The sequence below is a fragment of the Argopecten irradians genome, chromosome 2 (assembly GCF_041381155.1).
Source record: "Argopecten irradians isolate NY chromosome 2, Ai_NY, whole genome shotgun sequence".
Classification (NCBI taxonomy): domain Eukaryota; kingdom Metazoa; phylum Mollusca; class Bivalvia; order Pectinida; family Pectinidae; genus Argopecten; species Argopecten irradians.
Genome location: NC_091135.1, coordinates 24,305,831 through 24,318,468, shown reverse-complemented (window position 1 = coordinate 24,318,468; position 12,638 = coordinate 24,305,831). Strand labels below are relative to the sequence as shown.

Here is a 12,638-nt window from a genome sequence, read left to right as displayed (position 1 = left end):
TTTACAATCAAATTATATTGTGTGGAATGGTGGATAAGGATTAAAGTGTAAAATTTACAAGGTAATATCAATTTGAATTTCAATTGCTTTTGCTTGCTCAGTGGAAAGAGCTGCAGAAGAAATGGAAAAGCATTTCATATACTATGGCATTACATATACTCTGTATTGGAGAAAAGCCATTGTCTTCATCTTATAAAACAAATATTGTGGTTGACTGAATATCAGCTCAACAAGGAAGTAGATTTAATTTTGAACGCTCCATGTATATCATAATAAAAATGTGCCATCTATCATAATTACTGTCTCCCAATTTATCGTTCCCTGAAGTTATTTTTTTGGCTGTAACAGGAGTTTGGTACAGTCTTCAGTACAGACAAACTGTAATTGTTCCATGACCAACATGGCTCACTGTTGGTAACTATTATAATTTTAAGTATAACAAATTGACATTATATTTGGCCAAAGTATCTTATTTTTGTGATAGATGATCTGAGGTTTCATCTTTAACACCAAAAATTGGACTGTGTAAATACAATCAGACAAAGTAAAGTCTGCATTGTGTTGGCTGGCACAAAGCTGGATATGATGTCAGCCGATATCCTACAAGTGGGAGGCCAGATCCATGGTTCCTCGCCTCAGGACTGGTATATACATGTCCGGAACAACTGAACAGACTAATTACAATGCTGGCCTAGGTCATACATAACACAAGAGTGAGTATTCATCAAATGTGCTGGTAATTGCATGGCAGAGATTTGCCCTAGACAGACTCTGTACCACTGTTTACCTTGTCTGGAATTCAACACTGGAAGGAAGTGGAAGGGGTGTTCAAAGTCACAAACAGCGCACAGCATGATCAACCATACTCTCACACCCTGCAGATTTAACTTGACCTATGTCTAAATAGTTAAAGTTTCCACAGGAGAAGAGAATAAAAAATTGTTCTGAGATTAATAGAAACAATTTCTATAAAGCTTAAATAGAAATAATTTCCATCAAACTTCAAATTAATTTTTATTAATTAATTATTCATAATGATCTTTTTATAGAGTTAAATCAATATATCATTCAGGAATATTATTTAATGAGGTAGCATGACCTTGAACCCTACTTAGTATATGAACTTACCCCTATTAGCCTTAACAACTCAATAAGTTCTTAGAAGTTTGCATAACCTTGATCTTTAATTTGACTTTACAATATTATTATATGTATCTTTGACCCCTTCATGATCTTGGCTCAAAGACACTTGTTCTCAAGTCTATGTAACCTTGACCCATACATGGCCATGAGCATACTCTGAAGTCTATGGAGAACCTTCATTCTAGCTGATTTGGTGACATGACTTTGTCCCCTACACGACTTTGACACTTACTCTGAAGTCTATGGAGAACCTTCATTCTAGCTGTTTTGGTGACATGACTTTGACCCCTACACGACTTTGACACTTACTCTGAAGTCTATGGAGAACCTTCATTCTAGCTGTTTTGGTGACATGACTTTGACCCCTACACGACTTTGACACTTACTCTGAAGTCTATGGAGAACCTTCATTCTAGCTGTTTTGGTGACATGACTTTGACCCCTACACGACTTTGACACTTACTCTGAATTCTATGGAGAACCTTCATTCTAGCTGTTTTGGTGACATGACTTTGACCCCTACACGACTTTGACACTTACTCTGAAGTCTATGGAGAACCTTCATTCTAGCTGTTTTGGTGACATGACTTTGACCCCTACACGACTTTGACACTTACTCTGCGAAGTCTATGGAGAACCTTCATTCTAGCTGTTTTGGTGACATGACTTTGACCCCTACACGACTTTGACACTTAATCTGAATTCAATGGAGAACCTTCATTCTAGCTATTTAGGTGACATGACTTTGACCCCTACATGACTTTGACACTTACTCTGAATTCTATGGAGAACCTTCATTCTAGCTATTTAGGTGACATGACTTTGACCCCTACACGACTTTGACACTTACTCTGAATTCTGTGGAGAACCGTAATTCATTTTAGCTGATTTGGTGACATGACTTTGACCCCTACACGACTTTGACACTTACTCTACGAAGTCTATGGAGAACCTTCATTCTAGCTGTTTTGGTGACATGACTTTGACCCCTACACGACTTTGACACTTACTCTGCGAAGTCTATGGAGAACCTTCATTCTAGCTGTTTTGGTGACATGACTTTGACCCCTACACGACTTTGACACTTACTCTGCGAAGTCTATGGAGAACCTTCATTCTAGCTGTTTTGGTGAATTGACTTTGACCCCTACACGGCTTTGACACTTACTCTGCGAAGTCTATGGAGAACCTCCACTCTAGCTGTTTTGATGACATGACTTTGACCCCTACATGACTTTGACACTTAATCTGTATTCTATGGAGAACCTTCATTCTAGCTATTTTGGTGACATGACTTTGACCCCTACATGACTTTGACACTTACTCTGAAGTCTATGGAGAACCTTCATTCTAGCTATTTAGGTGACATGACTTTGACCCCTACATGACTTTGACACTTACTCTGAATTCTGTGGAGAACCGTTATTCATTTTAGCTGATTTGGTGACATGACTTTGACCCTTACACGTTTGATACTTACATGAATTCTATGGAGAACCTTCATTCTAGCTGTTTTGGTGACATGACTTTGACCCTACACAACTTTGACACTTACTCTGAATTCTATGGAGAACCTTCATTCTAGCTGTTTTGGTGACATGACTTTGACCCCTACACGACTTTGATACTTACACTGAATTCTATGGAGAACCTTCATTCTAGCTGTTTTGGTGACATGACTTTGACCCCTACACAACTTTGACACTTACTCTGCGAAGTCTATGAAAACCTTCATTCTAGCTGTTTTGGTGACATGACTTTGACCCCTACACGGTTTTGACACTTACTCTGCGAAGTCTATGGAGAACCTTCATTCTAGCTGTTTTGGTGACATGACTTTGACCCCTACACGACTTTGACACTTACTCTGAATTCTATGGAGAACCTTCATTCTAGCTGTTTTGGTGACATGACTTTGACCCCTACACGACTTTGACACTTACTCTGCGAAGTCTATGGAGAACCTTCATTCTAGCTGTTTTGGTGACATGACTTTGACCCCTACACGACTTTGACACTTACTCTGAATTCTATGGAGAACCTTCATTCTAGCTGTTTTGGTGACATGACTTTGACCCCTACATGACTTTGACACTTACTCTGAATTCTGTGGAGAACATCCACTATAGCCGTTTTGGTGAGCTGGAAAACGTCATTCTTCGCTATGACAGTGACTTCATAGGAACCAACCTGTGTGTATTCATGTGTTACTGTGGGACCTAAAACAGTAACCAAATTTTTTTAGGATTCCATCGTCTAATGCAATATTTCTTTTCACTCTTTTTCTGAAAAATATTGATAACTGCATATCATCTGACATTGCAGTTCCTGAAGTGAGGTTTACAGTAACAAAAACATGACTGGAATCAACATTGTCACAGATAATCTACTGTAAACTGCTAATGATACAGCTACTATGGTTAGACATAATTATGTTACATCTATAATAATGTACAATACATTTTTTACAAATCACTCCAACCTTGCTTTTTAAAAGAACAATTATAGAAAACCAACCTGCATTATTGATAATATCAGACTGGTCCCCAAACTTCCAGTCGAATGTGAAGTTTGTCCCCACGGTGACGCTCGCAGTGAAGGTCGTCACTTCACCAAATGGAGTTCTGCTCATTTCTGGATGTAACTGGAGGCCTTGAGGGGGAAGCTGTACATAAAAAGGACTGGCCAGGTATGCTGTCATTTCTGAAAGGCTATTCCTGGCTGTTACACTCACGTTGTAAACTCCCTCTGAAAAAATGGTATAAAGAATGTATAAAGCAATATACTAATCTAAAATGTTTGGAATAAATAAATATATTTTTTTTTTCAAATTCAAGATCATAAAGAACATATACTATGCATTCTAAAACCCTGTACAGTATTGTATAAAGAAGTAAAGTTTAAGAGTTTTGTATATAATACCTTTGGTATAGCGATGTGAAGATGTAGCCATCATGATGTTCACAAACTGATGAAGTATACCAGGTACTTGCTTGGTAAAACCATCCCCAAAATCAAATTCAAACATCACATCGGAGCCTCCACACCTGATCAAATAATAAAGCAGATGAATCATAAATATCATCATGAAAACCAATATACTAAAATATATCAAAACTCTGTATACATAAACATTCAATATTGTATAGTACAAACTCCACTTACTTTGACAAGAAACGAACCTCCGAGGTGGAAATGTTAGGGGCGGATCCTTGAAGAGGTAAACCTGTGATTTTCTCATACATCTCAATGGTCAGCTGACTGACAGGCTCCATCACATGGAAATTAAAGTCGAGACTAACAATAAATGGTTGGATATACAGGACGTTGGAGACGCGCACACTCACAGCATACTCTCCGGCCATAGAGAATGAGTAGTTGGCAGTACTTGTGTTTCCTTCACTGTAAATATTAAACAAAAAGAAAAAATAAATTCTCCTTAGTCAAAAACTTTTTTTTTTCAAATTTCACTAACCCATACATAATTTCCTGAAAACCTTTTCTAACTATTATGTGCAGATTGGAGTATGTTGGATTTCCATTGCAAGCAATAAGCAATTTCAGAACTGTTGACTCTCTACAATGATAATGGTCATTCCATTGTATTAATATACAAGCACTTTATATGTTATTTATGAGAAATCTGTTGCTAAAAAACCCAACCAGGGTTGTGAATAGACTGTTACGACTCAGCAGGGTGTAAATAATTGAAAAATAGCCATTAGCAATGGGTTGATGAGGTATGTAATTACATATCCGCTCGGCCATCCATCACCAGGAAGGGAGGCAGATAGTAATATAGGGGGTTATTACTGTCAACTTGTGGAGACAATCAGCTGTCTTTAACAGTCATCATCCGATAATGTATAGTCTGAACCTCCGTCATATCACTACGTCTTCATAATGTGGTATGTAGCTCTCATTCTGATGTATAGTATATGTACAATAGATCTATATTGTGTAATAAAACTGTAATAAATACTGTGTAATAAACATAATTGGTCATGATTATGTAGTTATACCCCTTAAATCCTACACTGATCTGAAATGGATGGTCTTTATTGTGTAGTTATTTCCATTTAATATTACACTGATGTATCTGCATAGGATGGTCTTTATTGTGTAGTATCTCCCTTTAATCCCACACTAATGAACCTGTATATGATGGTCTCTATTGTGTAGTTATCTCCCTTTAATCCTACACTAATGTACCTGTATAGGATGGTCTCTATTGAGTAGTTATCTCCCTTTAATTCAACACTGATGTACCTGTATAGGATGGTCTTTATTGTTTAGTTATCTCCCTTTAATCCTACACTGATGTACCTGTATATGATGGTCTTTAATCCTACACTGATGCACCTGTATATGATATGGTCTATATTGAGTAGTTATCTCCCTTTAATCCTACACTGATATTCCTATGTATGTCTCTATTGTGTAGTTAATTCCCTTGAATCCTTATGATAGGTTTGCATTTTAACTTTAGATTTTCAGGATATACTGGTTAATATGATACCTTTAATATGCCAATTTACTTAATCTTATCTGACTTGCTGTCCAAATTTGACTTTCCAATTTACCATATATGGAAATGTAAATGCGATATTGTATTTCCAGCATTAGATACTAGTTCTATCAAAAGTACACACTAAAGTTGATAAAAACATCCTTGTCAAACAAAAATAGAAATCTCTAACAATATTTTGCAATACAAAGATGATGTAATACAGCGACCTAGGCAGTGATCCACAGACAGTGATTTTCTCTACTAGTACATTGACCTGTGTAGTGACAGCCTGTATAATTTGATAACTTATATAATTCTCGTTATATCATATTTCTACATCCCTGTCCCAGCCGGTGATTCCAAGCGTCCCATAGGACTATACAGACACCTTATTATGGTACCAAATCCCATTACTTCTCAATTCACAATCAACCTCCTTTCCAGCACTTCCTCAGACACTGTCTCTGTTTTCAATCATTTCTATACCAGTTGGATTCCCGAGGTATTTAGAAATCCTGTCATCTAACTTTCACAAAGCCTCACAATCCTAAATACAAAATCCCCGAGTTATTACCCTCTCCTACGATTTCTGGTTTTACAGTAACCTTACCTTGATTAAAATTCCACAAATACCCTTTCTGTCCCTAATCAATGGCAATTTAATCTGCATTCTAGCATTTCGATGATTTCTACACCTAATATTTCTATCTCCCAATTTTTCAATTTCTTTCACTATCAATTTGATATAATCATTTACTCAAATGGCAGCCAGAGAGATCACACAAATGTTTCCTTAGTGAATGTTTTGATAAGGGATTTCTCTTTTTTTTATATTCATTTTTTTAACCAGAGTTTTGTTATGCTAAGCTGTCAGTTGAAATTGAATTGATTAGTGCTTTAGGCTCCAATATTGATCTTGAAACTGCAAAATTAAAGGTCTGCATCCAAGTTTTTAGATGTGAAAATATGCCTTATGTTCTCTCTTGATAATAAAAAACACTATATTGTACAAAATCTAGCCAATAAATCTTAGACAATTATTGTTGGTAATTGTTTTACATTTTTAAAATATTGCAAATGTGAATTATCATTTTGACAGTTCTTCTTTTGCTTGATCTCATAAACACTCCATTGAATTTTAATCATGAAGCCTGGACCTGATGGGGATTATTACACATCTTTTGTTTGTCCTTAACATACAACAACTTACTGTATACAATAAGGCCATTGCACCAAAGGTGCAATATCATATCATACTTCAATTGTCTTAAGTTGACTTAAATTTAAGGACAAAGAGATCCTCCATAAAAAGAATTACAAACATGTTCTCATTAGATGCAATTTATTTGTTAATTGTCAATCAAATTTGATAACCATATTTTTTTTATGAAATAGCCATTTCGGAAGGATGATAATATTTCCCTAAACACCTCATAATTAGTCTAACTATGTTCTCAGCAAGTGGGACCTGCATGAATCAGGCTGATGAAAAGGTGAAAAGCAAACATTATCTGGGTTGTAATTTGGTCAAGGCCTTCTCAGTATTCAATTGAAATACAAACATCAGGCCCATGAGTCCTGTATAACCCCTAGAATCTAAGTCTCGTAGGGGTTTAACAGTTGGTTTTACAACAACCTTGGCCTGACATTTTCTGTTACTCTTTCATCGAGATATTTGAAAATCTTAGTTGAATTCTGAGTCCAGTTTAGTATAAGTATTTTTTTTAAACTAAATTCAATGATAAGTTATATCATGTAACAGATTTATTAACATGGACACCATTTTCTAAGGGCAGACAGTAACTAATACCATCACATATTGTTGATCATTGATATCACTAAGACCTAAAACTTACCTCACAACTTTCAGGTACTGGCTCGTCTGGTAAACTTCATCAGAGAAATCCCACTCAAAAGTCAGGTCATCTCCCGTGGCAACTGTTGCCGTGACGACAACCAATTCCGCCACCTGTACCAGGGGCGGTGATGTTGTGTGTAGTGTTATTCCTGTGATAGGTTCGCCCACCATCACCTCACTATTCTCCTGTATAGCCGACACTTGGTTGGATACGTTGACCTTGACCTTGTAGATTCCTTTACTTGTGTAGAGGTGAGGTATGGTGACTTTGTAACTCTCTGACAATCCGAATATATTAGAATTGTATTGTAATGTTGACACCTCTGTTGATGAATTGTCCCCAAAATCGACTTGTACATTGAAGTTATCTGCCCCTGTTACTGTGATATTTATGATGCTGGTGTGGCCGAGAGGGTTCGGACGCGTCTCTACGATAACCTGGATTACAGGGTAAGACACTATGATCATCAAACTAGCCTCAGCTTGACTCACATTGTTACGGGTGGTGACTACAAGACTGTAAACTCCAGGCATCTCAAACTGATTCCGATACTGAAAATAGAAAAACAAAAATATCAACATGTGCAAAAAATGTTCTTAAGGGTTGAACTATCCAGCAGTTATAATGATAACAGACGTAACACAGTTATCCTGACACCACTCAGATACCTAGACAATCTTGTTGGTTAGAGTTACCTTTAATTATTCAACAGTTACTCCTGTTATTACATTAGTCTCAAGTCTAAGGTTTCAAGCCTAACCATTCATTAATTTGCAGATGTATTTCAGTAATTATGAAGCTTTCATACAAACGATTGTCAGAGAATTGGCTACTTGATGTGTCCAAACATTTAATTACATTACAGTATCAAATTAAAGAAAATATTTTACAAAATTTTTATTTCACTATACAAACAATTATCAAAGTTTTATGTACAAAATCCCATGAACTCAGCAGAACCCATACACTAAACATTGACTGACATCTTCCCCATGCTCACATTTTATATGTATGCATATTGGCCACCACATGTAATTTCCCGAGCCACAGACTTTTTTCTCAGCAACCAGTTGTATAATACCTTATTATTAAATTCCTAAAAAAAGACGCACGAATGTGTCACCAACCCTTATCCATTCATCAGTCAGTAATTCAAATCACAACACCGACTTGGCCCTCCTTTAATCCGCGCCAGCTCAGGCGACGTGGTAATCATGGCCAGTCGCATGTTACAACAGCTTCCTGTCCCATACCTGTCATCCCCAACACGAACAGGCGGCCATGATGGATTACATCATATCATTTGTCCATGCACTTAATAATTATCTCTGCCTAATTTCATACTGTAACCAATGACAACCGTGCAGTGTAGCGATGGTGAAATTGATGAATAATGAGAAAACATATAAAAATTACAGTGGAACAGACAGGTAGGGATCTTAGCATTTCAACATTAGGGGATACAGCTCAAAAAAAGTCAATATTATAAAAAAAAAAATTTCACTTCATTTTTCCAGAAGCATCAATCTTACTTAACCTGCCTACTGTGGAGAGTTCAATAAAAGTCGTTTGTAATATGGGATGATTTCCTCGGCTGGTACAGACAGAATAAGACAATTACACTACAGAAACATTCGTCAACAGGAATTCTTCATGGAAGACAATTAGAAGGTCAATACATGTCAACCAGATTTAGATGGCTACATTCAATGAGGAGAATTTGTAAGAGAAACTAAGAGTTTATTGGACCTCTCCATTTCTCCAAGTGATGAAAATGTATTGATTTTAAAGTAAAGTTCACTTTAATCAACTATTGATAATTATTAGTATATTTTTAAACTAATCTCTTATGACTTGTCTGAAGAATTTTAAATAACTGAATATAATTTATCGATAAACTTTCTAATAAATGACAAAAATATAACTTTGTTTTGATTATGCACTCAAATTGAAACTCCTCTGAAGTAAACCTAATTAACCACACTGACCAAGGTTATATTAAAGATAAAACACTGTCACTATAGAACTTAATTATCATCCAGTTCTACACAATTTACAGTCCCAATAAACACCATGACAATGCCTCCCTATCAGGCTGTAGCAAAGGTTCTCAGTGATGTCTGACCCCAGGGAATACCCCATAAATTCCTTCACCTTACCTTATCCAATAATCACATTTTTCCTATAATGTGTCTACCCCCAGGTAACAAAGATCTACATTAACCTGAAAAACTGGCATGCCTCTTCTTTTAAGAATGATTACATTAGTCACCTATTTTTCAGAACATAACACTTGCTTTAGAGAATAGCTGTTACGGACATTAGTTCATGGTTTCTTCCTCGCGTTCTCTCACTTTCTTAAATAATCTTAGATATTACTGTAGCCAATTATTATATATGCAAGCCCAAATTTTCGTTACATTTGGAACTAAAACTAGAAAATTTAATTTAACTTTTCGGATCTGGCTTGAAGTGTATATTTACATAAATCAACAATTTCTTAACAGACAAAATTTCCTGACCATGGCGAAATCGCAAAACATCATCTCCGAAAGAAAACAACAAACAAAAAATAAAAAAATAAACCCCAGCTATATAGTAAGAAGATTTAAAACCAACCTAAAGATACATGAGAATGGGACTCCTTACCTTGTCCATCACACCATAGGGGGCTCCTGTGATGTTTGCTCCGTCACTCAAAGACACAAGGGACCATTGGTACATCACATCAGTACCAGATTCCATGGTCGCCTCCCAAAAATAGTCCTTGTACAGTCTGTAAATATAACAACAGAACTTATCACATGGTTCTAGTGACATTGTCAGATTTAGAGAATGGTGACATCTGCAACACAGTAAATATATCACCAGGTCATCATTGTGATTCAGTTAGATTCCCATAGTCCATGATAAAATACAGCCCTGCAGCAGTCATACTGACATAGCTATAATTATGGCTTACATTTGTAAGATGGCATACAGTTTAATACAGGCCAGTTAACCTGACAGTGACAATTCTTCAACAGATCTTTTAAGTGGGTCAAAATGTAGGTTACATTGACCTATTTTTGTTAAAAGACACACCAATACATCTACCTGTTAATACCTTCAATCTAAGGTTAATATGAAAAGTAGAATACAGGAGAGACAGAACCAGGAGAAGATAATGTGTAACAGAATGGACACTGGGGAGATTTAATTGTATATCAGAGTCCACAGATGTGATGTGGTGAGTCAGGAACTGTTGTTAGACAAGTGCTGTATGCAAAAGCCATCGCCCCAGAACACCCATTAAATAACAGGATGGCTAGACAGAGAACATTTGGTCAGAATACAATAGCACAAATGGGAGAAAAACACCAGAATCTCAATGGCTATAAAACCCAGTCTTCAACAAAACCTGAAATTCATAGTCACAAGCAATACACTGTATGTCACTGTTTCTATATCACAGGTTATGGCCATGTCAACTGCAAGGTTAAAGTTGCAATACAACTGTCAAGGTCATCAACTCAATGAAAAACACATCTTCAAGGTCACTTGCATGTTTAACACCTTAATACTACCTTCAAAGTCTTGGATTGAATGTTTATAGTCACAGTCACAACATCAATATAAACATTAAGGTAACAGACACAATCATATTATAACAGTTACTACATCTATAAAATCTTAGCTTTAGTATCTCCATAATCCACAAACACAATGACTGTATGACATAAGAAAATAATCAGTCTCAGGATAGATTCTAAATATAAGTTAAATTTCCCTGTCTTACCGACCAACAATTTTACCATCAGCTATGGCAGTGAAAAGTTTCCATAAAGGGACTAGTTAAATAAAAAACATGGTTCATCTAAGGAAAATCACAAAAGACAAACACTGGTAAATTGATAACAACTACAAGAGATTGTAATTGATCAGTCAATATTTGGCTGGGTACTAATTACAGTGTTAACTATGGTGATGTAATCACTGACAGGCTCCAGCAAATCAACACAGGCTTCAGGTTTTATCTCTAAATATAACTCTAATTGTGTGTAAACGAACAAGTTGGATGTGACAGAACACAGTAGTATGGGGTAAGACAGAATGTCCACTGTAAAGTTGTGGGGTAAGACAGAATGTCCACAGTAAAGTTGTGGGGTAAGACAGAATGTCCACTGTAAAGTTGTGGGGTAAGACAGAATGTCCACTGTAAAGTTGTGGGGTAAGACAGAATGTCCACTGTAAAGTTGTGGGGTAAGACAGAATGTCCACTGTAAAGTTGTGGGGTAAGACAGAATGTCCACTTTAAAGCTGTGGGGTAAGACAGAATGTCCACTGTAAAGTTGTGGGGTAAGACAGAATGTCCACTGTAAAGTTGTGGGGTAAGACAGAATGTCCACTGTAAAGTTGTGGGGTAAGACAGAATGTCCACTGTAAAGTTGTGGGGTAAGACAGAATGTCCACTGTAAAGTTGTGGGGTAAGACAGAATGTCCACTGTAAAGTTGTGGGGTAAGACAGAATGTCCACTGTAAAGTTGTGGGGTAAGACAGAATGTCCACTGTAAAGTTGTGGGGTAAGACAGAATGTCCACTGTAAAGTTGTGGGGTAAGACAGAATGTCCACTTTAAAGTTGTGGGGTAAGACAGAATGTCCACTTTAAAGCTGTGGGGTAAGACAGAATGTCGTCTGTAAAGTTGTGGGGTAGGACAGAATGTCCACTTTAAAGCTGTGGGGTAAGACAGAATGTCCACTGTAAAGTTGTGGGGTAAGACAGAATGTCCACTGTAAAGTTGTGGGGTAAGACAGAATGTCCACTGTAAAGTTGTGGGGTAAGACAGAATGTCCACTGTAAAGTTGTGGGGTAAGACAGAATGTCCACTGTAAAGTTGTGGGGTAAGACAGAATGTCCACTGTAAAGTTGTGGGGTAAGACAGAATGTCCACTGTAAAGTTGTGGGGTAAGACAGAATGTCCACTGTAAAGTTGTGGGGTAAGACAGAATGTCCACTGTAAAGTTGTGGGGTAAGACAGAATGTCCACTATAAAGTTGTGGGGTAAGACAGAATGTCCACAGTAAAGATGTGGGGTAAGACAGAATGTCCACTGTAAAGTTGTGGGGTAAGACAGAATGTCCACTT

The 12,638-nt window shown here is 36.8% G+C and overlaps 1 protein-coding gene across 4 annotated transcripts in view; it reads right to left on the bottom strand.

Moving 5' to 3' along the window:
* LOC138314888 (polycystin-1-like protein 1) overlaps positions 1-12,638 on the bottom strand; it is a 273,559-nt gene that overhangs the window by 122,978 nt on the left and 137,943 nt on the right. For all 4 annotated transcript variants that reach the window (XM_069255496.1, XM_069255497.1, XM_069255499.1 and 1 more), the window contains 6 exons: positions 10,162-10,288; positions 7,510-8,063; positions 4,309-4,545; positions 4,066-4,190; positions 3,661-3,891; positions 3,243-3,362 (listed from right to left, as the gene is read on the bottom strand). In XM_069255496.1, coding sequence (XP_069111597.1) covers positions 3,243-3,362; positions 3,661-3,891; positions 4,066-4,190; positions 4,309-4,545; positions 7,510-8,063; positions 10,162-10,288 — 1,394 coding nt within the window. The remainder of the gene's footprint in view (positions 1-3,242; positions 3,363-3,660; positions 3,892-4,065; positions 4,191-4,308; positions 4,546-7,509; positions 8,064-10,161; positions 10,289-12,638) is intronic.